This window comes from Conger conger, chromosome 10, assembly GCF_963514075.1.
Source record: "Conger conger chromosome 10, fConCon1.1, whole genome shotgun sequence".
Lineage (NCBI taxonomy): Eukaryota > Metazoa > Chordata > Actinopteri > Anguilliformes > Congridae > Conger > Conger conger.
The window spans coordinates 27,576,402-27,604,267 of record NC_083769.1 but is presented as its reverse complement, the minus strand read 5'-3'; the positions used below and the strand labels follow the sequence as shown (position 1 = coordinate 27,604,267).

Sequence of the window (27,866 nt, the reverse complement as noted above, 5' to 3'; positions counted from 1 at the left end):
GGAGAGTCTAAATTGCCTGTGGGTATGAGTGTGTGAGTGAATGGTGTGTGTGCCCTGCGATGGACTGCCGATTTGTCCAGGGTGTATTCCTACCTTTCGCCCAATATATGCTGGGATAGGCTCCAGCCCCCTGCGACCCTGTTCTGGATAAGCGGGTTAGGATAATGAATGAATTTACAAGAGTGGGCACTAGTTATAACTTACTGGTTGACTGTCCACTTGAGAACAAATTAAAGTTTTGCTGGGTCCGTAAGTGTGTGTCCAGCGGTAGGGTTTGTTACTGTGGTGATGGTGCTTACTGTGGTGTGTTCAATGGTCAGGGTCAACTTTTGAACATTTCAATGTTGCCATGGGTTGCATAATAATGACTCGATCACCTTCAGTGCTACTGTTCAGCCTGGCTGGAGGGCTGCAGAATGAACCAAAGTAATCTGTCTCTATAAGTGTGCTACTACGGAGGGGCCTACCATTACACATGCGAATAGTTGGTTAAGAAGCCTTCCATCGATTCTCTAGATTCCTGAAGCAGAACTTCCGAAATGCTTATGGCTGCCGAACATGACACAGCACATCTCTGATTGCTTTTGGCAGACAGATCCCACTGGGAGGTGGTGTTTCCAAAAGCCTTTTCCTGAGCTTTCCAGGGGTCAACATGTATTTCCTTCTGCGGAGGCTTTTTCGTGATGAAGACAAAGGCCTATGTCAGCAGCACTGAGGGTCTCTGTTTTTGCCCCAGCATTTAAGCTGAAGCCTGACAGTCATGCGTTTGCCCTGTGGCTCGTCTGTGCGTCACATGACTGTGCCCCAAGGCCATGTCTGTCTACGGCGTGTTACCAGACTGACTATTCTTTCAGGCTTTCCTCTAAAAAAAAGTCTGAAAGTCTTTCACAACACTACTGGCACTGTGTCCAGGATTCTTCTCTGTGACCTCAGTTTGCCTAGACTCGCTCTGCTTTGAGCCCCGCGTTATGTTTGTGCTAATGCTACATGACTTGCCAGTGTATTACATTTCTTTGCTGTGCATTAGTGGGCCGGTGGTACATTGGCTCTTTCCTTTGCTCCTCTGTTTTTCATTAAACTGTAATTGTCAGTTCCCTGGAGTCAGCGGCTGTTTCTGTTCTTTCTGTGCCTCCTTCATTCTCTCACCGGCACTGAACTTGTGCCATTGAGGAGCACCATGCAGCCTGTCTCCAGTGCATTTTACAGATCTTGCCCCCCCCAAAGGATCTTTAACAAGTTCAGCTTTCCTGCATGACCAAAAGCCAGAAGAGAAAGTTGTCTAATCTCTATAAATGAGTCGGAAGATTTTCACATTTCACAATGGAGTTGCTGTGTTTTGGGCTTTCCCAGGAACTCTTATGTGAGGCTAAGGCACCTGTGCACCAACACCTGGGTCCACAGCACCAACAACCCCATCGACAAGGAGGAGGAGAAGCCTGTGATGCTGAGGGTGAGTGAGGCCTAGGCAGTGGTCACAGCCCCCCTCCGCTTGCCCCTCGCCCCACCCCTCACCCCACCCAAGCAGTCTGCACTGTGTCAAGTCCTCTTTGTCTTTTCGGTCTCAAAGATTGGAACATCTGCTCTTAAAGAAGACAAAGAGGCCTTTGCCATCGTGCCTGTATCCCCTGCTGAGGTGAGGGACTTGGACTTCGCCAACGACGCCAGCAAAGTTCTTGCATCCATAGCAGGCAAGCTGGAGAAGGGCACCATCACACAGAACGAGAGGAGGTGAGGATGCCGGCATGGGTAAACCACCGCCGCCCATGGCAGTCTGTGCCACAGGCTGAACTAGTATATTAAGGGTGCCCAGTATGTCATCGCACATCAACCAGATGAAAGCAGAGGTCGCGCTGGTAGATTCACATCTTTTTTGTTTTTTGTTTTTTTACGAATTTGTTAAAATTCAAATTCTTCCCATTTTCATACCACTTCCCTATGGACACTTGACTGACCTGAAAGCCAGAAAGGTGTGGGCACACCTGCAGTAGATGATTCCCCATCTCCATTTGTTTTTAACGGTCTTTAGAGTCGGCATTCTTTTCTCTTTCCCATTACCATCTTCCAATGAAATGGCTGGTGCCACCATCAGATTTGTATAGAATTTTTTTCTGGATTGTACTGATGAGCTGTCCAATATCAGTGTGTTGCAGTTCACTCTCGTGCCTGTGTTAACCCCATATCCACCTCCATTCCGTGCCCCAGGTTTGTCACCAAACTGCTGGAGGACCTGGTCTTCTTTGTGGTGGACATCCCCAACAACGGGCAGGATGTGCTGGAGATCATGGTCAACAAGCCCAACCGGGAGAGGCAGAAGCTGATGAGGGAGCAGAACATCCTCAAGCAGGTAGAGGCCCAGCACGCCCTGCAGCTGCTGATGTCATACCAGGGGGTGGGGCTGAGCAGTCAAGCAGGCATTTCCACCAATTGAAAATGCCATTTTGAAAGGGCTGTGCTTCCCTAAGTGCAGTCTGTTCTTATTGGAGGAGATTGTGCTCAACATGATAAAGTGCAGTATTTTTCACATGATACTGCAGGTCCCTCTTCATCTTCTTTCAAGTTGCAAAAGGTGATATCATCAGCATAGTGTTCATTAGGTTAGAAAAATCCTTTGAACACAGGTCATTTCTCCCTCTAACAAGGCCCACCACTGCCCTCACCCCCCCTCCCCTCCCTTCTACCCCCAGATCTTCAAGCTGCTGCAGGCTCCATTCACAGACGGTGGTGACGGCCCCATGCTGCAATTGGAGGAGCTGGCTGACCAGCGGCACGCCCCCTTCAGGCACATCTGCCGCCTGTGCTATCGGGTCCTGCGCCACTCGCAGCAGGACTACAGGAAGAACCAGGTGTGTCTGCCGAAACCAACGAGCAAGGCTCAGAAAAACAAATTCAAATTCAGTAGTCCATCTTTCCATGGTATTATACGGGTCAAATATTCTGCTAATGAAGTGTGTTTCGGGAAGGCGGGTCTGGGAAGAGATGTGCAGGGAACACTGTATTCACATTCTGTTCGGTTGTCTGGCAAATCTGTGAAAGGCAAGGTTCACCTCCAGTTTTGTTCACTTATTGCATAGAATGTGGATGCTTTGAGTTCACTGGCTAGGGGGTGCCTTTTACATAGGGCAGAGGGAGGCAATCCTGATTTTGGAGATGATGCAGTTTTTGTTCCATCCCAGCTACCAATTTGAGAATTAATTTGAGACTGTGTGCACCAAAGTATTTTGAACAGTGATGCCTAGTTTGCTCCGTTACAGTATGTACAGGAGTTAATTGGTCTGAAAGAGGAGAAAAAATCTGAAACATCTCTGGCACTCCACAACAAGGGTTACCCCTCCCTGATTTATTGGCACTGGGTCAGCCTAAAATATTGAAATATTGATGCAAGTAAAGCACTTCCTTCCAGTTATCCTAATGTTAATCCAGACATATAAAAACCTCACCCACGCCACTTATGCCAGTGATGATGAGGAAAGAAACTCTCATTCCTGCCATCTGAAAGGATAGAGCTAATTTCACCCAAATGGCCAAATTCCCTAGTGCAGGTAGAGCTAATCTGTTGTGTGGCTTTGCTGTGACTGTCTGTTATGTGACTGCCTGAAAGAGCTCTCTGAGTGGGAGAAAACTGTGTGCCAGTACAATCTTCAATACATGTGCAGACGCTGAAAATACCTTTCTCACTGTTCTGAGTGCCATCGCAGCCTGTTCAGCGGAGAACTACACTCCACCAAGAACGGCTGTGAATACACAAGTTCCTATGGTTTGTTATGTAAGAAAGGAGGAATGCAACAGCTCCTCATGATCATGCTCTCTCCTTATACAGTAAGCATTGATATAGTTTCCTGTTGTCCTTTAGTCTTAGCACATTTTAAAAGATTTTTCTGAGGAGGTGTGGGTTAAGGCAATGTCTCTGTCACATTCCCCTAGGTTTATTTAGAAGGCGTGAAGGAAAAAACCAAAGCGACACAAAAAATGATGGTATCGGTGTCCAGCGGACTTAACTTTACATTGATCTAGCTCTGATCTACGGATAACCATTATTCAGTGCTAACTAATTTGACCAATATCAAATCCAATAACAACAAGTTAGCTTGCTAATATTAGCTTGCTTGTTAGGTAGGTGTCATTGTTAGCTAGCTGCCGATGCAACCCGGATGGTATTTTGATTGGTGATAACCCTTAACTTAATGAAGTAACTTAATATCTTAGCGTTAAACAGTGATTATATTTGAGTTATTATTATTCCTTAAAGTATAAACGAGGTAAAACATTCATTATAACAAGAATCCGAATAGTGTTTACCTCGGAATACCTATTTATTCAGAATGCACAAAGGTCATTAATAATGTGCTGTCATGCTTGAACATAAGATTGGATTCACATTCGAAAGCTTGAATTTGAAAATGTAAAGAAGTGCTCAGCATTGCACGCTATCAATTGAGAGCTCCAGTAAAAAACCATGCGTAGGCTAAAATGGTGTAATGTGTGTCCTGCTATTGATTTAATGGTTTGGGAACATTACATTGCGGCAACATGGTGTGACTGTGCGGTTAGCTGGCTTTTCACCCTTGCCTTGTGTTTTTTGCAGGAGTACATCGCCAAGCAGTTCCGCTTCATGCAGAAGCAGATCGGCTATGACGTGCTGGCTGAGGACACCATCACTGCCCTCCTGCACAACAACCGCAAGCTCCTGGAGAAGCACATCACTGCCGCCGAGATAGACACCTTCGTCAGCCTTGTGAGGAAGAACCGTGAGCCCAGGTGAGGCACGAACTTCTGCACCTTTAGTTGGGGTTGGGGAGGGGGGTTACTTATGGTAATGAAGTTCAGTTGATGTACTGTACATACTATTTTTTAGTGTGTGAGTGAATACTATGAATACATACTTGACCCTATGTTTGAATGGACAGGCAGGTTGGAGGAATGAACTTCAATATACTATGTTTAATTCAGGCCTGGCATGGCTGCTTGTGTAGGAACTCAGCCAGGTTACAGGCTGAGATGATGAGACCATTCACTTCATATCCCAGAGGGAGACCTGGAAGACCAGCTACATTTAACATTCTTCCCTGTTTATGTATTCATTGAAAGACTCCCCAGAGTATTTTGTCAAGTGTTTCTCAGTCACGTGACCCTGCTCAGACTATGTTGCTATGCGTTCCCAGGTTTCTGGACTATCTCTCTGATCTGTGCGTGTCCATGAACAAGTCCATCCCTGTCACCCAGGAGCTCATCTGCAATGCAGTGCTGGACCCAGCCAATGGTGACATCCTCATCGAGACAAAGTGAGAGTCGCAAGGGATGTAGTAAACACAAGGAAGCCTGGGAAATCTCCCTGACTTTGTAGAGAGGACAAGCGCAAAGCACAGTTAGAGATCACATCTAAGAGCAAATCTATGGCCTCTATCCACTGTGGCATGTTGAATTCCTCTGCCTCGATAATTTCCAGATGAACAGTCGGTGAGAGAGATCACACAATTCAAATCACGAGTTAGACCCTTTGTCAAGGTGACGATGCAGTGTGCTGTTGAGTTGTTATTCTCTTGCTTGGTAGTGGCTCAGCTGATGGTCATGGGTGAGTGATAAACATGTACTTCAGAAGGCAAGTAAACAAATGAGGTCACAATGTAATTGAGTTTCTTAACTGTGGCTGTTCGAAAGTACACAACAATAGAGGGATAGTTTTCTTCTGCAGGCTGGATTTTTGGCAGAGAGCGCATGCTTGCACTTGTATAAGAATTGTGAATCGCTTTGAGAACTCGCCTGGAATTCCCCCCCCCAGATTGGTTTTTTACTTATTTGTCATTAGCTAAAGATGTCATGTGACCTATGTTTAATTTTTGGATTCATATATGCCTGGAATTTATTGTATGGTGGTAAAAATATGTACATTGTCTGGGGCATATGACATTCTTTTAGGTGCTTCAGAATTATGTGTGCCCCTTGTCGATCGTATGAGATCTCCCCTATGACGAGTCTCCGCTCACTTGTGTATCCGTCAGGTTGGTACTGTCCCGGTTCGAGATCGAGGGCGTTTCCATCGGTGAGAGTCCGGTGGAGTCTGAGGAGGACGAGGAGGAGGTTTGGCTCTTCTGGAAGGACAGCAGCAAAGAAATCCGTAGCAAGAGCATCCGGGAGCTGGCCCAGGATGCCAAAGAGGGGCAGAAGGAGGACCAGGAGGTGATCAGCTACTACAGGTGAGAACTGGCCGTGGAGCCGAGTGGGAAGTTAATCTGCTGTAGTTTGACTCCGCAGTCAGGTCTTGTGCTGACTCATACTCCTTTCCGCCCTCTGCAGGTACCAGCTGAACCTGTTCGCCCGCATGTGCCTGGACCGACAGTACCTGGCCATCAACAAGATCTCAGGCCAGCTGGACGTGGACCTCATCCTGCGCTGCATGTCAGACGAGGACCTGCCTTACGACTTGCGGGCGTCCTTCTGCCGCATGATGCTGCACATGCACGTGGACCGAGACCCGCAGGAACAGGTCACGCCCGTCAAGTACGCCCGGCTGTGGTCCATGATCCCGTCGCAGATCGCCATCGACGAGTGAGTCTCCCGTCTCCATCTAGCTTGCAAGTCCCACTGAAAAGCTTACAGAACATCTTCTGTCAGGGCTCTGTGCTGACCTTCAGTAGGATGAAGATCCCAGAACCTGGTCCTGAAGAGTCACTGTGTTAGTTGATTTTTATTATTACTCAGTTGAATTTATCTCAGAGGTTTTGGTGCAATTTCCTTTCTTGATTTTGAAGTGAAAACAAAAACAAACACCGGTTTGAAGACCTCTCGACTAGGGGAATATTAAAAATGAAATTGTGAAAATGTTTAAAAGAAATAAAAGAATAATAATAATTCTGTTATTTTCTTCAGTTATGACAATGATGGAACTACTAAAGATGAAATCAAAGAGCGGTTTGCGCTGACCATGGAGTTTGTGGAAAATTACCTGAGCGATGTGGTCTGTCAGAACTTCCCTTTCTCTGATAAGGAGAAAAACAAGCTCACCTTTGAGGTAGGGTTGTCTGAAAGCTGCTTTAGCTCATTCTTTATAGACAAGCCTTAACAATGAATGAGCAGCCCACATTGCAGAAAATGGTTCAACTTGATTTTCCCTCTGTCCTTTTTAAGGTTGTGAATTTGGCCCGGAATCTCATATATTTTGGCTTCTATAACTTCAGCGATCTGTTAAGGCTGACCAAGGTCCTATTGGCCATTTTGGACTGTGTGCATGTCAACACCATCTTTCCCATTAACAAGATGGCAAAGGGAGATGAGACCAAAGGTAACCGCATTTGTCCTTCAACAGTGATTTGTGTGGAAATTCATACTTATCCTTGAAGATACCTGTGCAAGTTTATCCCACAGTGACATCGCTCTGGCACAGGCCTTGGACAGTGTAAACTTGTCTCGTCTCATTCGATGTCTGACTTCAGGGTTGGAGTCAATTCCACATCAATTCAGTTAATACAGGAAATTAAGTCAATTAATGAAATGCCCAGAATGTCTGTTGAGTATTTTTCAGTTTAAATTTATTGTAATTGTAATGTAAATGTAAAAATATATTTTTCAGTCATGCATTTTTATTCATTTCCTGGTCTTTTGGTGTTCACAGGTAGTAATGTCATGAGGTCTATCCATGGGGTGGGTGAGCTGATGACTCAGGTGGTCCTTAGAGGCGGGGGTTTCCTCCCCACGACTCCTGTGAACCCCCCTGATGGGGATGTTGCAAAGACTCAGACCGAGCCAGAGAAAGAGGACATCCTGGTGATGGACACAAAGCTGAAGATCATCGAGATCCTGCAGGTAAAAAGGCCCAGCTAATCTACTCATCCACACCCTTATACAGGCTGACTTATCCCCTTTTTCAAGTCATTTTAATAAACTTTCAAAACATGCACATGATGAACCACATTTATAACGCTTGGCCCCAGTTAGTCTCAAACATCCCATGTTTTTGACGAGACATATTTGCATCTCTATATAAAGCAATACTGACTGAAGTGCTATTTGTAAATGAGCCAGGTGCCGGAACTAAAGTGATTCAGTGATCACAGACGGTGAGGGGGTGCTGCCAACTGTCCTGGACACAACACCTGGATTATAGATTTTCCCTTCCCCTTCAAGAGCCGGATCCACGTAGCTGGGTCCTGGAATGCACGGTGCCTAAAAGTGTGTGGTCCCACGTCCTGTTCAGACCGGATCCGACGTAAAATGAAGCAATGGCCATATGTCTGTAAACCTGTCTGTTTGCAGACGAGTCTGTCATCCCAGCTCTGGCCTCTAATGTAGCCGTCTCTGATTTATTAGTCCTAGCTGTGGATTTTAGCCTGGCAATGTACCCATAATTCCACTGTACCAGTTATTTGTGTACCAGCTGACTTTTCTCCGCCTCTCCAGTTCATCCTGAACGTGCGGTTGGACTACAGGATCTCCTGCCTGCTCTGCATCTTCAAGCGTGAGTTTGACGAGAGTAACTCCCAGTCTGACCTGTCGGCAGGGGGCAGCCAGGAAGGACCCAACAACATGCCTGGTGAGTGAAGGACCCCAGCAGGACCTCCATTTCATTGTGTGGAGAATATCTAATACTAGTGTGTGATCCAAAAGATGGGTGAAATTTCGATACATGGTAACACATTTGTCTTTTCAATGGTGTGTAATTTATTCCCCACTCAGTGATTAGCTGTGGTCAAGTGTGGGTCAACTGTGAGCCCACTATCTGTATCTCCCTTCTGAAGTGATAGTGTAAAGTAAATCTAATTATATGACATACTGTATTTTTGAGATTTTGGCAACAGACTTGAACTTAAGTTTTAAGCTTGATCCCCTAAAAGGGGTGGTGCTGTGATGCATTTATACTGAAGAGAGCTTTTGATTGGATAAAAGTTAAGAGTCTGGGAGCTCATGGTTTGCGCCACCCTCACAGTACCACCGGTGATGTACACAGGCCATGATGACCATTGTGCATTATTTTGAAGGGTGTTGTGCTCTTGTGTCCTCAGGAGCGCTGGATTTTGAACACATAGAGGAGCAGGCAGAGGGGATTTTCGGTGGAAGGTAAAGGCTTCTCGTGTGAGGGAGTTTTAGATGTGGACAGTGCAGTCCTGCAAGCACGACTCCATGCCTTTTCCACTGGCACTTTCCAACTTGCTCTGTGCACAGTTTAAGTTAAAGGAAGGTTTCTAGTGATTTATGGTGAATGTATATTTACATTTGAATAAATGCTGTGTGAAAACCAGTTAACTTATGAACATGTGACAGTTTGGCCATTGCTCTTTCACTTCGGCTCAGTTTGCATGAGGTTGATCAAGTTAACTACTCTGCTGAGACCATTCAATTTCAACAGCGGCTCAATTTCCATTAAACACAGTGAGGAAAACACACCGCTGGATTTGGATGACCAGGGCGGGAGAACATTCTTGAGGGTCCTGCTCCACCTGACGATGCACGACTACCCTCCCCTGGTGTCAGGCGCTCTCCACTTACTCTTCAGGCACTTCAGCCAGAGACAGGAGGTGCTGCAGGCCTTCAAGCAGGTATGTGCCCAGCTATCAATTCTAGACCTCAGTTTGCACTGTCACACAAAACCTTGTGGTGTTTCTGTTGACTGCTATCGAAACGCAGAAAGACTTATGATTTGGCTCCTCAATAATTGTCCCTCTTAAAAATGACTTGTCTTCCTGCCCAAGGTCCAACTCTTGGTGACGAGCCAGGATGTGGAAAACTACAATCAGATCAAGGATGACCTGGAATGGCTGCGCTCCATTGTGGAGAAGTCAGAGCTGTGGGTGTACAAACGGCAGGGTCCGGACGAGGGGATGGACACCGGAGATGGTCCAGCAGCAGAGTCGGAACACACAAAGAAGGTGGGTAACATGTGAATTACACCATTCCTGCGTGCCCTCAGATTTCAATATACTGATATTTGTCACCTTTTTATAGGGAGATTCAAACTCGAGGGGTTCAGACAAGCAGAAAAAGCCAGAAAGCACCAGCAGCTCCAATTACAGAGCATTGAAGGAGGTACACTGCTTTTCTTATGTCTGCTATATACAGTAATTACTTAAGTCATGGCCATTGTGTTTTGGAATATGTAGAGTTTGATATTAAAAACACTGATATCCTCTCATGTAATGGCTGTTGTTCTCTTTCTCTGTATGGCGATATCCAAAAATGGCTATGACCATTGAGTCTGACAGCGATTTATTTCGTTGAAGGTTTCTGCAATTCACAGATTTGCTTGATGTGAGTAAGCACTCCAGTAGCATTGTAGGCTTTGCAAGTGATATGGCACGGCTCTTGTGATTGGGTCCCTCACTCCTTGAACCCGCTCAGATTCTGCTACGTCTCAGTAAGTTGTGTGTCCAAGAGGGCTCATCAGGCCGCAAGAGCAAGAAGCAGCACCAGAGACTGCTGAGGAACATGGGGGCCCATGCCGTGGTGCTGGAACTGCTGCAGATACCCTATGAGAAGGTCAGAGTTCAACCCACACGTGAAAAACCACAGAAGCACTGCTGTTCGTTATTGGTTTGAAAATAAGTTGTTTGCATGTGTGTGTGTGTGTGTGTTCAGGGAGAGGATGTCCGTATGCAGGAGATCATGAAACTGGCCCACCAGTTCCTCCAGAACTTCTGTGCTGGAAACCAGCAGAACCAGGCATTGCTCCACAAGCATGTCAGCCTCTTCCTCAACCCTGGGGTGAGCCATACCGCACTCGCTTTCCACAACCCATTACATCACCCAGTATCCTTCGCTTATTACAAACCATCAACCTTCTTGTGTCATGTTGTGTATTCGATGCCTGACATACACGGGTGTCAGCCAGTGCTTGAAGCGGGAAACAAAATAATACCCAGTATTGTGTACCAATCTGTTCTGGAGGTTGGAGCTGAAGATAAGTGGTGATTAGGAAAGATTGGTCAGTGTTGAAGCGGATGTTGCTGCTGTTTTTTGTTGTTGTTTAAGCTATACATGGTAAAGCCTCTCCCACATCTCCTTTGTCACAGATTCTGGAGGCCATCACCATGCAGCATATCTTCATGAACAACTTCCAGCTCTGCAGTGAGATCAACGAGCGCGTGGTGCAGCACTTTGTGCATTGTATCGAGACGCACGGCCGCAATGTGCAGTACCTGAAGTTCCTCCAGACCATTGTCAAAGCTGAGGGCAAGTTCATCAAGAAGTGCCAGGACATTGTGATGGCTGAGGTGAGCTGTGCCTTCAAACTCACACAAACGTCCTGGATGAACCTTTCACTGTCGCTGTGGAAAGATCCTCAATGCCCTGTAGTGACCCAGTGCCTAAAGTACCATCTTCACATTCAAGCAGCTGGTGTTAGTGGGAGTGCATGAATTATGTTTCTCATAATTCACTTTCAATAAAGTGAATTATGTGTTGTTCAACATGAACTGGACTTGCTCATTGCTCTGAAGCTGCGGCTTTGTCTCCCAGGTGGGGCCACTGTTGTACCCTTGAACAAGATCCTTAACCTGAATATATTCAGTAAAAATCGAGCTGAATGAATTTACTGCATGTAAAGAAAGTCACTCCCTGAATTCCTGAATGGTAAATACCTAAAATGCAAATGTAGTCTTTTAAAATGGTGCTTTTCAAGACCTTGGATAGAGGAAAGTATGTTACATTTACATTTACATTTTAGTCATTTGGCAGACGCTTTTAATCCGAAGGGACTTACAAGTGCATAGGTTCTGTTTAACTTGTTGTTTAACTGGTCTTTTATCCTTCCCCCCTTTCACCAATTAACTAATCATTCCTTCATCCCCCAGCTGACCATGTTTACCAATTACTTTTTTTAAATCCCCCCCTTGCAGCTGGTAAACGCAGGCGAGGATGTGCTGGTCTTCTACAACGACCGCGCCTCCTTCCAGACGCTGGTGCAGATGATGCGGTCGGAGCGTGACCGCATGGACGAGAACAGCCCTCTCATGTACCACATCCACCTGGTGGAGCTGCTGGCCGTCTGCACCGAGGGCAAGAACGTCTACACCGAGATCAAGTGCAACTCCCTGCTGCCGCTGGATGACATCGTGCGGGTGGTGACTCACGAGGACTGCATTCCCGAGGTGAGCGGTGTCGGCCAGTAACTCAATTCTACGGTAGCCATGATGACATGAGGACCGGAAACTGTTTTTGCATTTGTATTTTTTTTTTTTTTTTTTTCAGCGCAAAGGTGTTCCCCAAATTCAAGCCAATACATTTCTTACATTCGGTTCTTTGGAATGCTTTTGTTTTGAATCCATAAGCCAATAAATGAAGAGGCTCACTGAAGGTTTCCTAATGGAATCAAGGTTTTAGTGTCCAGCGTTATATTTAGATATTTTTACTTTGTGATTCCATGTGGAATGCTGCGCTCATGTGAAATGTAATCAGAGGTTCTGTGCTCCAACAGGTGAAGATCTCGTATATAAACTTCCTGAATCACTGTTATGTGGACACAGAGGTGGAGATGAAGGAGATCTATACTAGTAACCACATGTGGAAGCTCTTTGAGAACTTCCTGGTTGATATCTGCAGGGTAAGTTGAGCACTGGAGGGAGATTGTACTCGCATAAGAATCGACAGTAAAGTGAGCATTGTATTATCCAGTATGTCACAAATAATACAATAGTCTTTTGAATAGACCCATATACTCACAGGCTACTCACAGGTTTCTGAACATGCAATATGTATCCAAATGGTATAGCTTATACATGCTTTGAAGAAAACCTCACATTGATACAGTCTGAGATTTAAAGAGTATTAGTCCCTCTCGGTATGGGTGATAACCCAAGACTTTATATTCATCCACTGACCTTTGACCTCTACAGGTGTGCAACAACACCAGTGACAGGAAGCATGCAGACACCGTCCTGGAGCGCTACGTGACGGAGACGATCATGAGCATTGTCACCACCTTCTTCAGCTCTCCTTTCTCTGACCAGAGCACCAGCCTGCAGGTAGCCCTGGCGATGCTGTGGTGTCACCTTCCCTCTTGTACTGACCTTACCTATGCAGAGAAATGACATTAATGTGGCAATGCCTCATTTTTTTGTATAACAAAATGGCATATGTTATATCTTTTCACAATGGCATTTATGCAGCATTAGCCATTGGAATATCTATTAAATTAGGTTTGATATGTTATGACATGGGCGGCACGGATGGTGCAGTGGGTAGCACTGCCGCCTCACAGCAAGGAGGTCCTGGGTTTGAATCCCCATCGGGGCCTCTCTGTGCGGAGTTTGCATGTTCTCCCCGTGTTTGCGTGGGTTTCCTCCGGGTACCCCGGTTTCCTCCCACAGTCCAAAGACATGCAGGTTAGGCTGATTGGAGAGTCTAAATTGCCCATATGTATGAGTGTGTGAGTGAATGGTGTGTGTGCCCTGCGATGGACTGGCGACCTTTCCACGGTGTGTTCCTGCCTTTCGCCCAATGTATGCTGGGATAGGCTCCTGCCCCACTGCGACCCTGTTCAGGATAAACGGGTTAGGATAATGAATGAATAAATGTTATGACATGCTCAATATTACCATGTCAGACTGCATTGTTGGCTGTCTTCTTGGCAGGATTATCTTGGAAAAATAAGCACTTGATGTGCTCCTAGTAAGTAGCTTCATTTCAAACGAAACTGGTATTTGGTGCGTAAAAACAAACACTTGTGATGAGCAGTCTCAGCATAGAGTATGTCGCCTAATCCATGGATCATCCATGAAATAATAAGGATCCTATAAACCAAAGTGCTCTCTAAGAGTTCTGGAGCTCTGCCTTTGGACCTCTTGTTCAATGCATTTCATTTTTACACTCACTGATAAAATGTACGTAGTTACCTTTTATTAGTCAGTCAATAAATGATGGGCACAGCAGACTTACTCGCGGGCTACTTTATAGAAGAGTTCAAATTTATTGGCTTTTCCGTAATGGTAGCTACATATCTCAGGCCTACATCAGGTTGTTAACACATGGTGTATATGTATTTATGTACTGTATGTCTGTGACACATGTATAATGTATAATGACAAGTACATAAACCCATGTCTTAAGTACCTGAAGTTGTTGGGAATGTAATTTTGTGGTGTCTTAGTTACTTAGCTGGGAAGAGTAGGCACCTACTGTTCATTGTTTATTCATCAGTATTGACTAGTGGGCTGCAAGCTAGAGTAAGTCTGTCTAATAGAAGGCTTCTGTGAACCTCATACCATTTTCAATAAGGTTTACTTAATGTAGAGATCAGTATACTTAAGTAAACCTTTTCAGTAAGGTTTACTTAATGTAGAGATCAGTAGACTTGGGCCATTGCCCATATGCAGTTATGTTGTGAGTGATGTTACTCTGAGTGATCATACTGTACTGTAGTATTGCAGAGGCCTTTATGTCCCTTTGGATGTCCCTGAGATTGAGTGACTGACTGAAGAAATTCAGCGGTTAAATAAGTTTCAAATGTTGCACTGCAAATGTTAGACGGGGGTCTTCACCTCGTCACCTTCCTGATGGGAAGAGCCGTTTCTCAAGACCCGTGTCCAGGAAGAGTGAGTCATATTTCTCCAGAGACTGAGCAGTGAAGACCAGTCTGAGCCTGTCATTTATTACCCTGTCCCAGGGCACCTGGACTGTGGAATGTGTTTTCCTTTTGGTTTAATCACCCTCTCACTTCACGTTCCCATCCACCTCTGCCTGCCATAGGATCTCATGTCCCTCTAAGAGCCCTGAACGACTAAGCAAAGCTCAAAATTTTTGTTTTCGCTTTATTGATGTGATATAGGCTAAATGATCGCTTGAAATTGGGGAGAAGTCTACACAACAGGCAGATAAGAACATGACTCACATGTCCTGATGTATCAGTTTATAAAATATAAATATGAATAATTTTCCTTACATCTTGGTTTTTGTTCAGCTTCATTTCAAGATAAAGGATGATGTAAAATCATGAGTAAGTTTTGGGTGCCATAGATTCAAGATGATGGCACTGTTCATGTACAGTGGAAACAATGCAAGAGACAATGTGAGCAATAGGCAATATGTTGTCAGAGTAAGGGAGAAGCAGTGCTCCTGGTTTTCTTGTAATGGTCAGTCTTTTGGGACCTGTAGGCAACATTCCCATTGATAAACACCAATTTCTCTCATGACAGGCATCCATTTTGGGCAGTATTATAGAGGTATACAAACCTGCTTTAAGAATTTCTTCAAATTTAGTAATGGGGCTTTCCCTGGTAGTGTGGCACAGGATGTTTCTGTTTGCTTTGGGTTTATTATATATAATTTTTTTTCTTCTTTCTTCATCAGTCCCCTCTGGTTGCCCACACGCTTGGTGTTGTCTGTGGTGAGAGGTTCACATGGGAAAGTTGCTTATCTTCACAACCTCCACTCTTCTGCAGTGGGTCTAGGCACACTCGCACTTCCTGTCTGACAGAAAAAATGTGTGTTCATGTTTAATAGTGGGCGTCATGGCAGGATGTTGCAATGGGTATTTCATGGTCTTACGCAGATTACGACTGATAATTTTCACACTGTGGTTCCATTTGGAGTTGTGATGGGTGGTAGTGTTAAATTACATGGAGATACCGAGGGAGCTGATAAATATAATCCACACTAATAATTTGTGGGAGATTTTAGAGGAAGTTAGTGGATTATGTACATTTCATTTATGAAAACATTTATGTTTTTTTTGGCACGCAAGTGATATCAAACAACATATGCCAAGCAACCCCATAAGGTTTCTGTGTGTAGGTACGTGTGCTTGTACCTGGTCTAGTGTACTTGCACTCATTCTGTGTGCAGCCCCACCTCTTTTGAAGGTGTTGGGTGTTGGGGTCAAACTGAAGTGTGCACTGTGGTCTCTGATTCCCTTCTCTTCCTTTCATCTTTCTACCTCTTCCATCCTCTATCTTCCTGCTCCCCCTCTCTGCTCTCCACTGTTCCTCATCTCCCACAGACTCGGCAGCCAGTGTTCGTTCAGCTCCTGCAGGGCGTGTTCAGGGTGTATCACTGTACTTGGCTGGTTCCTGTGCAGAAGGGTCATGTTGAGAGCTGCATAAAGGTTCTGTCTGACGTGGGTAAGATCTCCCACTGGCCCTTTCCCAGTCAAGGAACTTCCAGCATTAGCACCCACTTTTCATATTGATTTGGTAAAACATAATTTATAGTCATTATGACTTACACATTCATTATGTCTAAGGTATAGTCATTTTATTTTCTTAGCAGATGTCGTTTCCTTGGGCTGTTATATGTCAATAGCTTGAATATTGGCTGAGAATTTGTCAGCTGGTATTTACCCTGGTTTATATCTTTCTCGCAGCTAAAAGCCGAGCCATAGCAATACCTGTGGACCTGGACAGCCAGGTGAACAGCCTCTTTGTCAAGTCCAACAACATTGTGCAGAAGACTGCCATGAGCTGGCGGCTGTCTGCTCGTAATGCAGCGAGGAGAGACTCTGTGCTGACCGCCTCACGAGACTACAGGAACATCATCGAGAGGCTGCAGGTGAGTGCGGGGCCTTCAGATGGAAGACTAGGGCCCAGGACACTTAAAAACAGTACAATGGGCCTGGGGAAAGCCCTGAGAAAAGACACACCCTTGGATGGGGACTTGGCAGCAGATAGAAAGTAAGGAAGAGAAAGAGAAAGAGGGGGGTAGAGAGGAGGAGGAAGGGGAGAGGGAGAGGGAAGAGAGGTGCAGGTGCAGAGAGCTATGAATGAAAGGTGTGCACTCCCTTCACCTTCTGTATTCCTGTAAAATTGGTGTCATCACCCTAGGAGTGGATTAGAGAAAGGGGTGGGAATTACCTTTCTTTTTCTCTCCAAAAAAAAAAAAAAAAAAGTCAGACTATAAGCTCATGGCAGTTCAGTGTGTAACCACCTCTCTGATGGTATGTGTCCTTTTGTGTTGTGACTGATTTATGAGCACTTGAGGTAACAACATGAAAAATATGTGTACACTAATGTATATTGTATACTAACATTCATGTCAGTCAACACACTGCCCTAGTTACACGCATACCCTTAGTTACAGTGCAGTTATGTGAGAGTTGTTGACATAACATTAAATATTTGAGCATTTTATATTTGAACATCTTGTCAGGTAGCATTTCAGGAACATGTGTTTGTTCCTCGTGGGCGGTAGGCTTGGGAAGTTTGGGAAAGCATGTGTGACTGACCGTCTCCTCCCCTGCAGGACATAGTGTCCTCTCTGGAAGAGCGGCTCCGGCCCCTGGTCCAAGCTGAGCTCTCGGTCCTGGTGGACGTGCTGCACCGTCCGGAGCTCCTCTTCCCAGAGAACACCGATTCCCGCAGGAAGTGTGAGAGCGGCGGCTTCATCTGCAAGTAAGAAACCCGCGCTCACTTCCTCCAGCGTCCCACAGGGCCTTGTGAAATCCTGTCTTCGTCCAGGCTCTTACAGACGCTACTCATTACGCTTTCATTTTAATGTGACTCATGCTTAAAGGCTTTGAAAGGACAATAGTTTTTTTTTGCTGTAAATATGTTGACTGGAACAAGAAAAGGAACACAAAAAGACCCTTGTTTTCTGTTGAGAAGGGGAGCACAGTAGACACAAGCAGTGGAATCCGGCTGTCTTTGCCGTATTGCACCTCTTACAGACTCATGTTTTTGCTTTCCTCTTATCCCCAGTACCCAGGGGTAGTTAACTGGCTCCTGCAGTCCTCCTAATTCCCAGAGTTCATTTAGGGGCAAAGTCTTCCCTGTCATTCTCAGAGTTCATTTAGGAACAGTGCCTGGAATGCTTTGTTTTAGCAGGATCGTTAATATGGGAAGCACGAGTGTGTGGGAATTAAAGGATCAAAGATTACTCCTGCTCTCATCCTGGCTTAGACTGCACAATAGATGTCTTGATGAAAGCCAGGCACTGGCAAAAAAGAGAGCCAATGTGTACTCGCATCTTGTAACACACTGCCAATCGTGGCTTGTGTTCATATTTTTCTCTTTATGTTCCCCTGTTTTTAGATTTGATTAGCAAGAGATGGCAGAATGAATCAGAAATATAATCGAAGCAAACGTGCATTATTTTAGTCTAGGTATTGTCTACTGGTCTACTGCCTACAAGATAGCCAGCAAAAGGAAACTGTTTTAAACGTGCATCAGTCGGTTGTGATGGTGCTAAAGAAAGCTGAGGTAAAGCAAGGGGAAAATGACAAACCTGAAGGAATTAAGTGTACAATTCTGACGGACTCTGGATTCTAACCAATGGCAGCGTCAGCGGCGGCACCTGCTTGTGCAGTGTGCATGGTTCTCTCCAGGCCCCATAATTCCCTGTGCCTCCTCGTGACCCGAGCATGCTCCATGGCACTCATTACACCATGTTCTCTACTTAGGCACACCTCAGCGCCTTTGTTGCCGGGGATTATTCCAAGTCTGAAACTGCCTCTGAATAGACGGCGGCTTTAGAAAGAGATTAGCTTGTTTCAAGTGCTCCGCGGGTTGCGGCGTAGAGGATCATGTGAATGCAGGATTGATCAGGAGCTTTCTTTGGGGGGGAAGAATTCTCTTTTTTTTTTTTTATATCATAGCGATGTTTTCCTGATTTGATACATCAGAGCTTTCCTTTTGGTGCCCTTTCAAAGCAATCCGGGAGGTCATTGACCGAAGCTCATTGTTTCCATGTTGTGCTGATCTCCGCTGTTTCTCTATTAATGGGGATGGGATTAACTAGTTGTGTAAAAGAGAATTGAGTCATTTGGGACCAGCTCGGCATATCCACAAAACAAAAATACTAACGAGTAAACAAGCTCCCAGAGGTGCTAGTTACAATCTCAGGGTCGTTATTAATAAAAGCATTTTGTCAAATAGCGTACATTGGAGTTTAAATTAAACCATTGTTCTTTAGCAATGTTGGAGAAAATTTGCCTGTATCCAGTGGTGAATCGGTTCCCGTTAATTGTTCGGCTGTTCATGCTGACCTTTTATCTCTGCCACCACCCATCCCCCTTCCCTCCAACAACCCCTCCAGAAAATGCCTCTGGGTGTGTCCCGTCCGTGTCTGACCCCGTCCCCCCCTTCCCTCCCCTGTGCCCAGGCTCATCAAACACACCAAGCAGCTCCTGGAGGAGAACGAGGAGCGGCTATGCATCAAGGTGCTGCAGACGCTGCGCGAGATGATGACCAAAGACCGCGGCTATGGGGAGAAGGTACTGTCCTGGGCTCACAGGCCGGCCTAGTCCCGGTCGGGGGGGCTCCGGTGGTCCCCGGAGGTTGGGTTTCCCCAGTCCCAGTCCCACACCCTGAGCTTTGCAGCAGCTTACCAGTCCTGCATTACTCAAGTGCCGTCAATTAAACCATTAACCCCGCACCCACTGTTAGCTAACGGGAGGTTTGCCGCTTCACATCCTGAAACATTTAGCCACAGGCTAGTCTCATCATACCTTTGTCTGCATGACAAAATGGAAAATCTGCTTCAGAAAACTCAATAAGCACACTTTGTACACAAGGTTATGTTTTTAGGGACTATAACCAGATGTGCCGCAGTACCATTTAGTGGTTGCTCGAGTTTTTATCCTGAAAGTACAGCACACGCCAGAGCCGTCAGTTCATGGCCTTGGAGTTGACGAGATGCACCTACTTGTTCAATCGAACTACTTACTAATTGTTCAGTTAATCTCCCAACTGGTTGGAGAAGCGCATTACTTTCATGTGCCTTGTGCAAAGCAGTCATTCTTATTTCAATGTCACAAAAACTGGTTGGCTTTTGGTGCCTGATGACTAGTGTAAATCTAAAAAAAAAATAATAATCACTCAATTGTCACCAATCGCTGTACACGATTCTATTGAAGCAGGTTTGTAACAGGGTACATTGTACTGTACATACAGTAAATACTGCAATCTGTTTCTCAGATTACAAATTCATATTCAAAGATAGCACAGGTGGCTTTTGCTCCAGAAGCACTGAGGTCCTGACTGAAATTCTTCATATTAACAATTATATTTATATTTATTAACAATTATTATTATTATCTGAAGATTGGTATAATAGGCTCTGATTTTTTTCTCTACTAATCTGTCAGCTTTCTTGTACATTGCTTCTTACAGACTATGCAGTGAATGATCTTTTAAAATCTTAAAATGTACTAATTTAACGTAGCATGGAATGTGCTTTGTTTCTGGTAATTCCTTTAAACAGTTACACTCCTGCTTCACTAACTGCCTTTCTCACGCTCTTCTCTTCCAGCTGTTTGCCTTTGATGATGAAATGGATGTGCCTGAGGTTGATGTTTTTTCTTGTTCATTTTATTTTTTTGGTGTTTTTCGTAGTGCTGTGATGTAGTTTTCCTTTTTGTTTCCCTGTGTTCTTGTGCTGACTTGCCTGCCCCACACCTTCCCAGTTCTCACCGAGGTCAGTAAGTAGGCCTGCTAGTTCCTGTCAGGTCACTGGGTTTCCATGGTGACACCGGGTATTGTCATGTTCCGGAATGCTCGCAGTCACCTGCCCGTGGAAACACAGCCAACTTTTATGCACATGCCAGTGCACTCCCTCTGTTCTGTACTGTGGAACTACACAGTCACTTGTTGCCCTGAATTGAAAAAGCACTAACAGCCATTTATTCTCAGGGAGCAATTTAATTTAATTAGTTTGTTGACAAAAACATTGTGCATGCATCTGTGTCAGCAAACAGTATTACTCTGCTCTCCTATTTGAATATTTGAGTGTTGACTTCAATATATGGCGATCTCTAGCTGTAGTGGCCTTTATTTACTTTAAGTGCACCTTTCCTAAGCCACTTTGGACATTGGCAAGTGTTTGCCCGATGCCTAAATTGTGAATTGTAATAGTTACTTTTGCCAAAACTACTCCATTTAAAAAGTTTAACATTCATTTTAATTTAACTATGTATACCGGGCCCGAGTATATTCGGCAGTAAGAAAACTGCAGTTTTTTTTTCTTCTGCATGTAATTTCATAAAATTCACTGCTCTCTACTATGGGTCCAGATTGAACATCTTTTTAAAGTCTGTATGTAAAAAATTAATACATTCTGTGAGCACTTCATTAAGTATTTATTATACTTCTGCTGCTGTAGCCTATCCACTTAGAGGTTTAACTCGTGTTTTCAGAGACTCTCTTCTGCATACCACTGTTGTAATGTGTGGTTATTTCCTTACTGTCACCTTTGACCAGTCTGGCTCTTCTCCTCTGATCTCTCTCATTGACAATTTGTTTTTGCACCATTCTCGTTTTTTCCACCATTCTCTGCAAACTGGAGAGACTATTATGCGTGAAAATCCCAGGAGAGATATTCAAACCTCCCTCTCTGGCAAAGTCACTTAGATCACATTTCTTCCCCATTCTGACATTTGGTCTGAAAAACTGCTAAATCTCTTGACCATGATTGGCTGATTAAATTTTTGCATTAACAAGCTGGTGTACCTGGTGTACCTACCTAATAAATTGGTCACTGAGTGTATATGTTCTGTTGTCGAGAACCAGGTTCACCTCATGTGAACTAACATTTGAGCCCTCGGCCCGCTCGATGCTGGCGCACTGTGATTGCCAGTAGCAGCCCTTAGAAACTCACTGCTGTCGCAGTACACATGCGGGTAAAGCATTGCGGTAATGGGCACAGTCGGGTGATGACTGGGAGCCTGGGTACTGCTGGAGGCCTGCCAGCTCTGCACCCCACCCTGGGAGCAGGTGCGTCTATAGTTAGCAGGAGCCACGGGGGGTAAGCCCTGGATGAAACCCTATCTGTGCTGGTCCTGCGGGGTGGAGCCACCGAAGGGGGCGGGAGGGATGGGGTTCTTGGAAGTAAAACCATGTGACCCTTTTGGTGTTATTGTTGGCTTGCTGGATATGGTGTCGCTCCGTCAGGGTGGGGGGTGGTCCGACGTGCCAGGGCAACTACCCATCATCACTTTCTGGTATCTCGTTATATAAGTCTGTTGATTTCAGTATCCATGTCCGATTTCTTTGATGTAGTTCCAGGGATTCTAAATGTCCAGTCCTTATATTCATGAGTTGGGAGGCCAATGGTGGTTGCACTTGGATATCCTCTGTCCTTGTGATGGTACACCGTGGTCGGGTGTTTGGCAGTGCCACAGACACGACAGGCCGTTTGAGTAACTGGACAAGTGGCATAACAAACAGACACCCTAGAGTAAAGATGATCGGGGTATTAGAGCTGGGTGTATTAGCACCCTCTCAATGGGCACCAACAGGTGTGTGTGTGTGTGTGTGTGTGTTCGTACATTCGTATGTGTGCGCATATGTGTATGTGTGTGTTTCAGAGTGAGAAGGGTATGGGGTCATTACAGGATTCCCTGTCCCTCCAGAAGGAACATTGGGGTAGAGTGATTTCCTCTGAGCTTGTGCCAACAAGTTGGCTACTTTGCATTCCAAGAGCGAGCTCTCGATGCCTCAGTGGCGTCTCCACCGCCCCGCGCTAAATTCCACCTTCTGTGTCAGCATCCTAAAGGAGGAACTTGGTCATTAGTCCACTAGCCAATTGAGCACAAATTCCTGTTTGCAAATTAGGAGAAAGTTCTCCTACTGCGTCTGGTGACATCCTTGGATGTTCTCGAATCTCTCCTTCAGTGTAACTCTCTTACATAACCGTGGTGTTGTCTTCGACCACCCACAGCGCAGCCTGGTACGGGTGCTAGTGTACATGCGTCAGTCTAATTCCCCCTTTAAGACGGGCATGGAGAGGCTGAAGTGTGGAGCACTCTGGGACTGGCTCTGTGATGGTGGAGTGCTTTCTCAATGCTGCACCCACCCTCCTTGTGTTACATAATGGCAGCGATTTGAATGCGGGGAAGAGGCAGGCTGTGTCGGCTCCATGTGTTTTTCTCCTTCACCGCGTCGGAGCCTGCTGTGCGGAACACGCTCCGTATTTTTTGGCAGCGGTGCCTCGTGAAAGGGCGTGTCTAGAACATTCCCGCTCGCTCTGACACTCATTCACTGCTACTATCTCACCCTCCTGTGCATTTGGATGAGATTCTCCCTCCCTCGCTCACTCACTCACTCCCACACCACCCTCGGAGCTTGGCTACCTGAGAGAAGGGTGTCCTGCCCCTGCACTGCCTGCGCAATCCAGCAGGGGGCAGTGTAAATGTGTCTGACGGCAGCGTCTCCATGTCCCAGTTTCCCTTGCCTGGGAGCTGCACGATTCCTGGGCCCGCGCCAGCTCTCAGGCGGCGGTTACATAAGAACTGACGTTTTTTCTTTTTCTTTTTTTCCTGGAATTCAGACTCTCCACTGATGTGTGACCTTCAGCGGTAATTGCCAATAAAAGTGAGCTGGGACTGTTTGCTGTGAGACGCTGGCAGCGTTGCAGGCGGGTGGAGACGGGGAGGGGGGAGGATGAGGAGGGCAGAACCGTGCAGCCGATGGGCACTGGAAGGGGACTTTCAGGATGGACACCTGTTAACTGTTTCAGCACTGCAGGGCCCAGGCTGTACTGGAATAATGCCAGTAGTCTGGCTATGGATCTCACGCCCCTGTCTCTACCTCCCTGACTGCCAGACTGCCTGCATCAATTTTTAAAGAGGTTTCAACAAAATGAAGAACATGCACAAAACCATCAGTCGGGGGGGTACCGGCAGAAAAATATGTTACATAAACTACACAGTTGGGTGTAGTCTATTTTGAGGACCCTTTAATAGACCCCATGTGCCCCAGATTATTATAGATTTGGCCTGAGGTTGAGGCAGACTCTGGGAGATTCCTTCTGTGTATCTCATAGTCTCTGTGGCATTATCTTTTGTATATAGGACTGTACAGTCTGTATGAAGTTTGGTAATGCTTACAAATGCCCTGTTTTGAAGTAGTGTCAATTAGCCTGCAATTTCAGTTTGCACGGAACACTATTGTAGTGGTAACCATCCCTGTGTACTGTTCAAGTGCGTGTGCAATAAACAAGCCATTGGATGAGGATCTACAGTCACTTGAACTGTTCCCGAACCATTACTAAATAATTTGCCATGCTCTTTGAATGGAGTGACAGGACATCTGTTTTGTGTGGAATAATGGCCTGAATTTTATTTTTATAATGCTTTAATTTTAACTGACCGTGACATGACACAAAAGGGGTGTACACATAAAATATTAATGTGGTACAGTACATGTGCGGAATGCAGGCAAGGGTGTCTTTCCTCTATTCCTGCCACAGAGAATACAACAGTATTCATACTCTTACTCTGCAGGTTAACATCGGCAAGGCCAAGGAGCAGAATATTTTCAGACACAGTTCCTTCCTAGGGTTCTATCTCAATGTGCCAGTCAGACTCAATCTCTTTTCCAGAGTGTTGATTGCCATATCTTTAATGTCTGACTGGCTTGGTAATTCCATCACACCCAGGGTCCTATCGGGACTAGGATGTGAAAGTGGTTCCTTGGTCACCCCTTCACCAAGGTGAGGTGAGCCCATTGATTCAATCAGGGGTGTTATGGTGAAGACTCCATTTTGTAGTACCTCCAGGGTCTGTACAGCAGGTCATTCCTGAGGTAAGGTTCATGAACCCGTTCTCCCTGTCTGACATTCGAGGGTCATTCAGGGTTTTTTGGTTGTGACTGCATTCAGGATTATGTACAGTGTGTCCATCTTGGCCAGTTGTGTCATTTCCCAGGGTTACAGCTCAGGACGTAGTCACATATTCACTGAATAGTCCTTTAAAATCTTCTGAGTTGCAAGTTTCTCTGAGTTTGTAAAACACCTGGAATCATTTGATTGCTTTATATGAGCACTATGCTTGGAGTATAATAGTTGACCTATTATGATATTATATGCATGTCATGCTTGGCGTAGATTAGTAAATAATACTCTGCAAAGATGCCTTACTGTAAGGTGCTTGTGTTTATGGGTGCATGGATATTGGCCATCTACATTACAGTTTGTTTTATTAGTTTATTGTCTTTCATATGGTTACATGAGTGAATAACCATAAATGTTTTTGTCTGTTTGATATATAGATAGATGTGGAGTCTTCTCAGAAATTCTGGAATTTCTGTTTTTAAAAATGGTCGGTTTAAGCAAAATACGTTTTGTTTTCTGCAACCTTTCTTGAGGTTACTGTCTGGGCACTCACTTTCGATGGTAGTCAAGTGAGGAAGTGTGAGACTTGAGCGAAAGCACGCTTCTGGTGCAAATTTGATGAAAGACATGTTTTGTTAAGCACTCGCAGAAAGCAAAGCGAGAGGGGATATTTTCAACTGCCGTTTCTGCTTGTACTTTTTCCTTTCTTGTGAAAAACTGTGTTTAAAATGTACTGCAGGCTGATTTGGGGAGATTCCTTGTGCGTCTCTCAGTCTCTGTGGCGTTATTGAGGTTACTGAGGTGATTGTGAGCCCATCCGGTGGTTTGACTCATGGCGAGTGACAGTTTGTATCTTCCATTCATCAAAAGCCATTCTTCTCGTGATAGTTCCTGCAGTTCTGTCACTTGATGTGGTTTCACCTTTTTCTCTTGAAAGCAGGGGGAAACCTGAGCTTTCTGGTTGGCCTGTTCTGTGTTTACTTTTTGCCTTAAAGCTAGGGATGTTAATGGTCTGTTTAAACCAGTGCTTGTTAACCTGGGTTTGATCGAACCCCAGGGGTTCGTTGAGACAGTCTCAGGGGTTTGGCAGGGGTCATAAAATATATACCTATGTATAGGTAAGAAATCATATTTTATTTTTCCAATTACGAAGGGTTCGGTGAATGCACTAATGAAGCTTGCAGGGTTCAGTACCTCCAATAAGGTTAAGAACCACTGGTTTAAACCATTTTCAAGGTTTTTTTTTTTTTTTTTTCTCCCAAGGTTGAAATTCAAATGACGCTATTTATTAAAGTTGTATTTTATGGATGTATGATGTAAAATGCACTTACATTTATCTGACCTGTTGTCATGTACAGTATTAGCCTCAGAATTTGTTACGATGTTTAGATCATTGATTATCTGCTTAACCAATACAGATGTGCATTTTTGCGTAGCCTATTCAAACTATAGGGTGGTAAACACAAGTCCCACTGAATGGCATTTCCGGTACAGTTACTGCTGAGTGTTCTGCTGGCAGATTTCATCCTAGACGTGTTGTTGATGTTGATGTTTATGTTTCTGACCAGCTGATACCAGGTTCTTATTGCCCCCAGCGGTTGATCAAGGGTCTGTCTTTCCGCTGCAGATTGTGCCTGCAGTCATTTTGTGTTGAAGGTGTAATAATGATCTAGGAACAGTGCATAAGGTCAAATGGATCTGCACTTCTAGCAGGAATAGAGTTCTAACTGCCATGGTGGGAATGGGGGAAAAAGCTCTACCAATATCACATTTGTACCACGTGTTCCATGCATGTATCGAGTTGGCTGTGATGTAGGGTCGGAATGCCATGCAGATATGCAGCCAGTAAATCCCCCCCCCTCCCCCACAACATATTTTGGAAATGGCAGTTTAATGAGGATAAGCCTCAGATTCCCAACCGGTTTTCTCAAATGCTGAGCGTGGTGTCAAATAAGGCCATATTTGTTTGTTTGTTTGCCTCTGACGCACAGTCATGTGTAGCTTTATTGTTGCCACATGAGGGCTGTCTTTGCGGTGTTAACAGATTGTGAGTCGGACACACCTAAACTCCCTTGAAGAGGCCGGTTTGGAGGGTGGAGTACTTTGGCGTGCCACCAGATTGCTTGGGCAGGGCTCTTTGATGGTGTCAGTGCAGACTAGTTGCATATAGGTGTGGGGAAACGTACAGAGAGCTCCATAACAACACCCATTAAACGGCAGACTAAAAAAATGCAGTGGGAAAAAATCTGAAAAAGTAAGCAGGATTTCAAATGACATATCCTTGCTCATTTTAAGTAAATCTGGAAACACAACTGTAATTGTGAGAATTGCAGTTTATGGTGCCCATTCAGATTGAATTGTTGCTCTGAGGTGGCAGATGTTCAGTAGGTTGCTGTAGGTCAAAGATTTTTTATGAATACCATGTTCAGGATACAGTACAGTTTTTAAGCCAATTTCCCATCATTTTTAAGAATGTTTCTCTTTAGTATTTTTACCTCTTGTTTTGTGCAAAATAAATTTATTAAATAAAGATTGCTGCTACATGTAAGTTCATTCACCATTATAGAACTGCTCCAGTTCTCCAGGATGGATTCTTATGAGAGGACAACCCACATGTCCTCTTTCAAGGCCCCTGCCTCTGTGTCCCCATTCTCTTACGAATCTTCTGTCTTGATCTTTAGTTGTGTTCGTGTCTGCCCTCTGTTTGCACCTTCCTTAAACTTACATCCTGAGATTTTGACCCAAATCCTGCTTTTTGACCTCAATATCAAGGATTTGGGCAAAGGAGATTGGTTACTTTTTTGTTTTTTTTCCCATGGCAGATTGGAACATGATCTTGTATTGTGTCACTAGTTCAGTGGCCTGAATTCTTTTTTTTTTTTCAGCTCTGTTATGTAATGTGGATCAAACCCTGTTTTTCTCTTTCGTCTTGTGTTCCTCCCCTGGCAGTTATGCTGTGTGCTTATGTAATTAACATGGTTTCATTTGAGCCCAGCCTTACTTGTCACAGTTGCAGTTCGAAGTAGTTCACAGGTTTACTGTTACTTCTTGTGAAAAACGAAGTCTCTCTTCAATAGAACAGGCCAAATGACTTTATAGATCTAGCACAAATATTATTTCATACAAAATCATTACTTTTCATAAGCCCATATTTATTTATTGTGAATCTGCATGTACTTTATTTACTTAGTTACTGATTTATTTACATATTCTTTTACTTTTTTTATTTTTTTATTTTTTGTTTTTTTAACACTGCATGGACTCTATTGCTAATCTTGTACCTCCTTTAGTGGCCTGCATGACATAATCTGCCCTAGTTTCTTGCATGTCTGAAATGTAATGGGTTTGCATGACATTAACTCTCCTTTCTTCTTGTCCTTTCGCAAACTTCCCTGGTTTTCTGT

At 44.8% G+C, this 27,866-nt stretch overlaps 1 protein-coding gene across 1 annotated transcript in view; it reads left to right on the top strand.

The window, feature by feature from the left end:
- Nucleotides 1-27,866, top strand: part of LOC133139028 (inositol 1,4,5-trisphosphate receptor type 1-like) — a 108,002-nt gene that overhangs the window by 28,396 nt on the left and 51,740 nt on the right. The window contains 27 exon segments of the mRNA XM_061258267.1: nucleotides 1,351-1,450; nucleotides 1,568-1,728; nucleotides 2,203-2,344; nucleotides 2,685-2,843; nucleotides 4,583-4,755; nucleotides 5,160-5,279; nucleotides 5,997-6,191; nucleotides 6,292-6,543; nucleotides 6,865-7,006; nucleotides 7,123-7,276; nucleotides 7,607-7,797; nucleotides 8,392-8,524; nucleotides 8,994-9,048; nucleotides 9,362-9,527; nucleotides 9,681-9,857; nucleotides 9,934-10,014; nucleotides 10,327-10,464; nucleotides 10,564-10,689; nucleotides 10,998-11,198; nucleotides 11,823-12,074; nucleotides 12,401-12,526; nucleotides 12,819-12,947; nucleotides 15,117-15,143; nucleotides 15,920-16,040; nucleotides 16,283-16,467; nucleotides 17,158-17,306; nucleotides 19,015-19,126. Of these exon segments, the coding sequence (XP_061114251.1) occupies nucleotides 1,351-1,450; nucleotides 1,568-1,728; nucleotides 2,203-2,344; nucleotides 2,685-2,843; nucleotides 4,583-4,755; nucleotides 5,160-5,279; nucleotides 5,997-6,191; nucleotides 6,292-6,543; nucleotides 6,865-7,006; nucleotides 7,123-7,276; nucleotides 7,607-7,797; nucleotides 8,392-8,524; nucleotides 8,994-9,048; nucleotides 9,362-9,527; nucleotides 9,681-9,857; nucleotides 9,934-10,014; nucleotides 10,327-10,464; nucleotides 10,564-10,689; nucleotides 10,998-11,198; nucleotides 11,823-12,074; nucleotides 12,401-12,526; nucleotides 12,819-12,947; nucleotides 15,117-15,143; nucleotides 15,920-16,040; nucleotides 16,283-16,467; nucleotides 17,158-17,306; nucleotides 19,015-19,126 (3,967 nt within the window).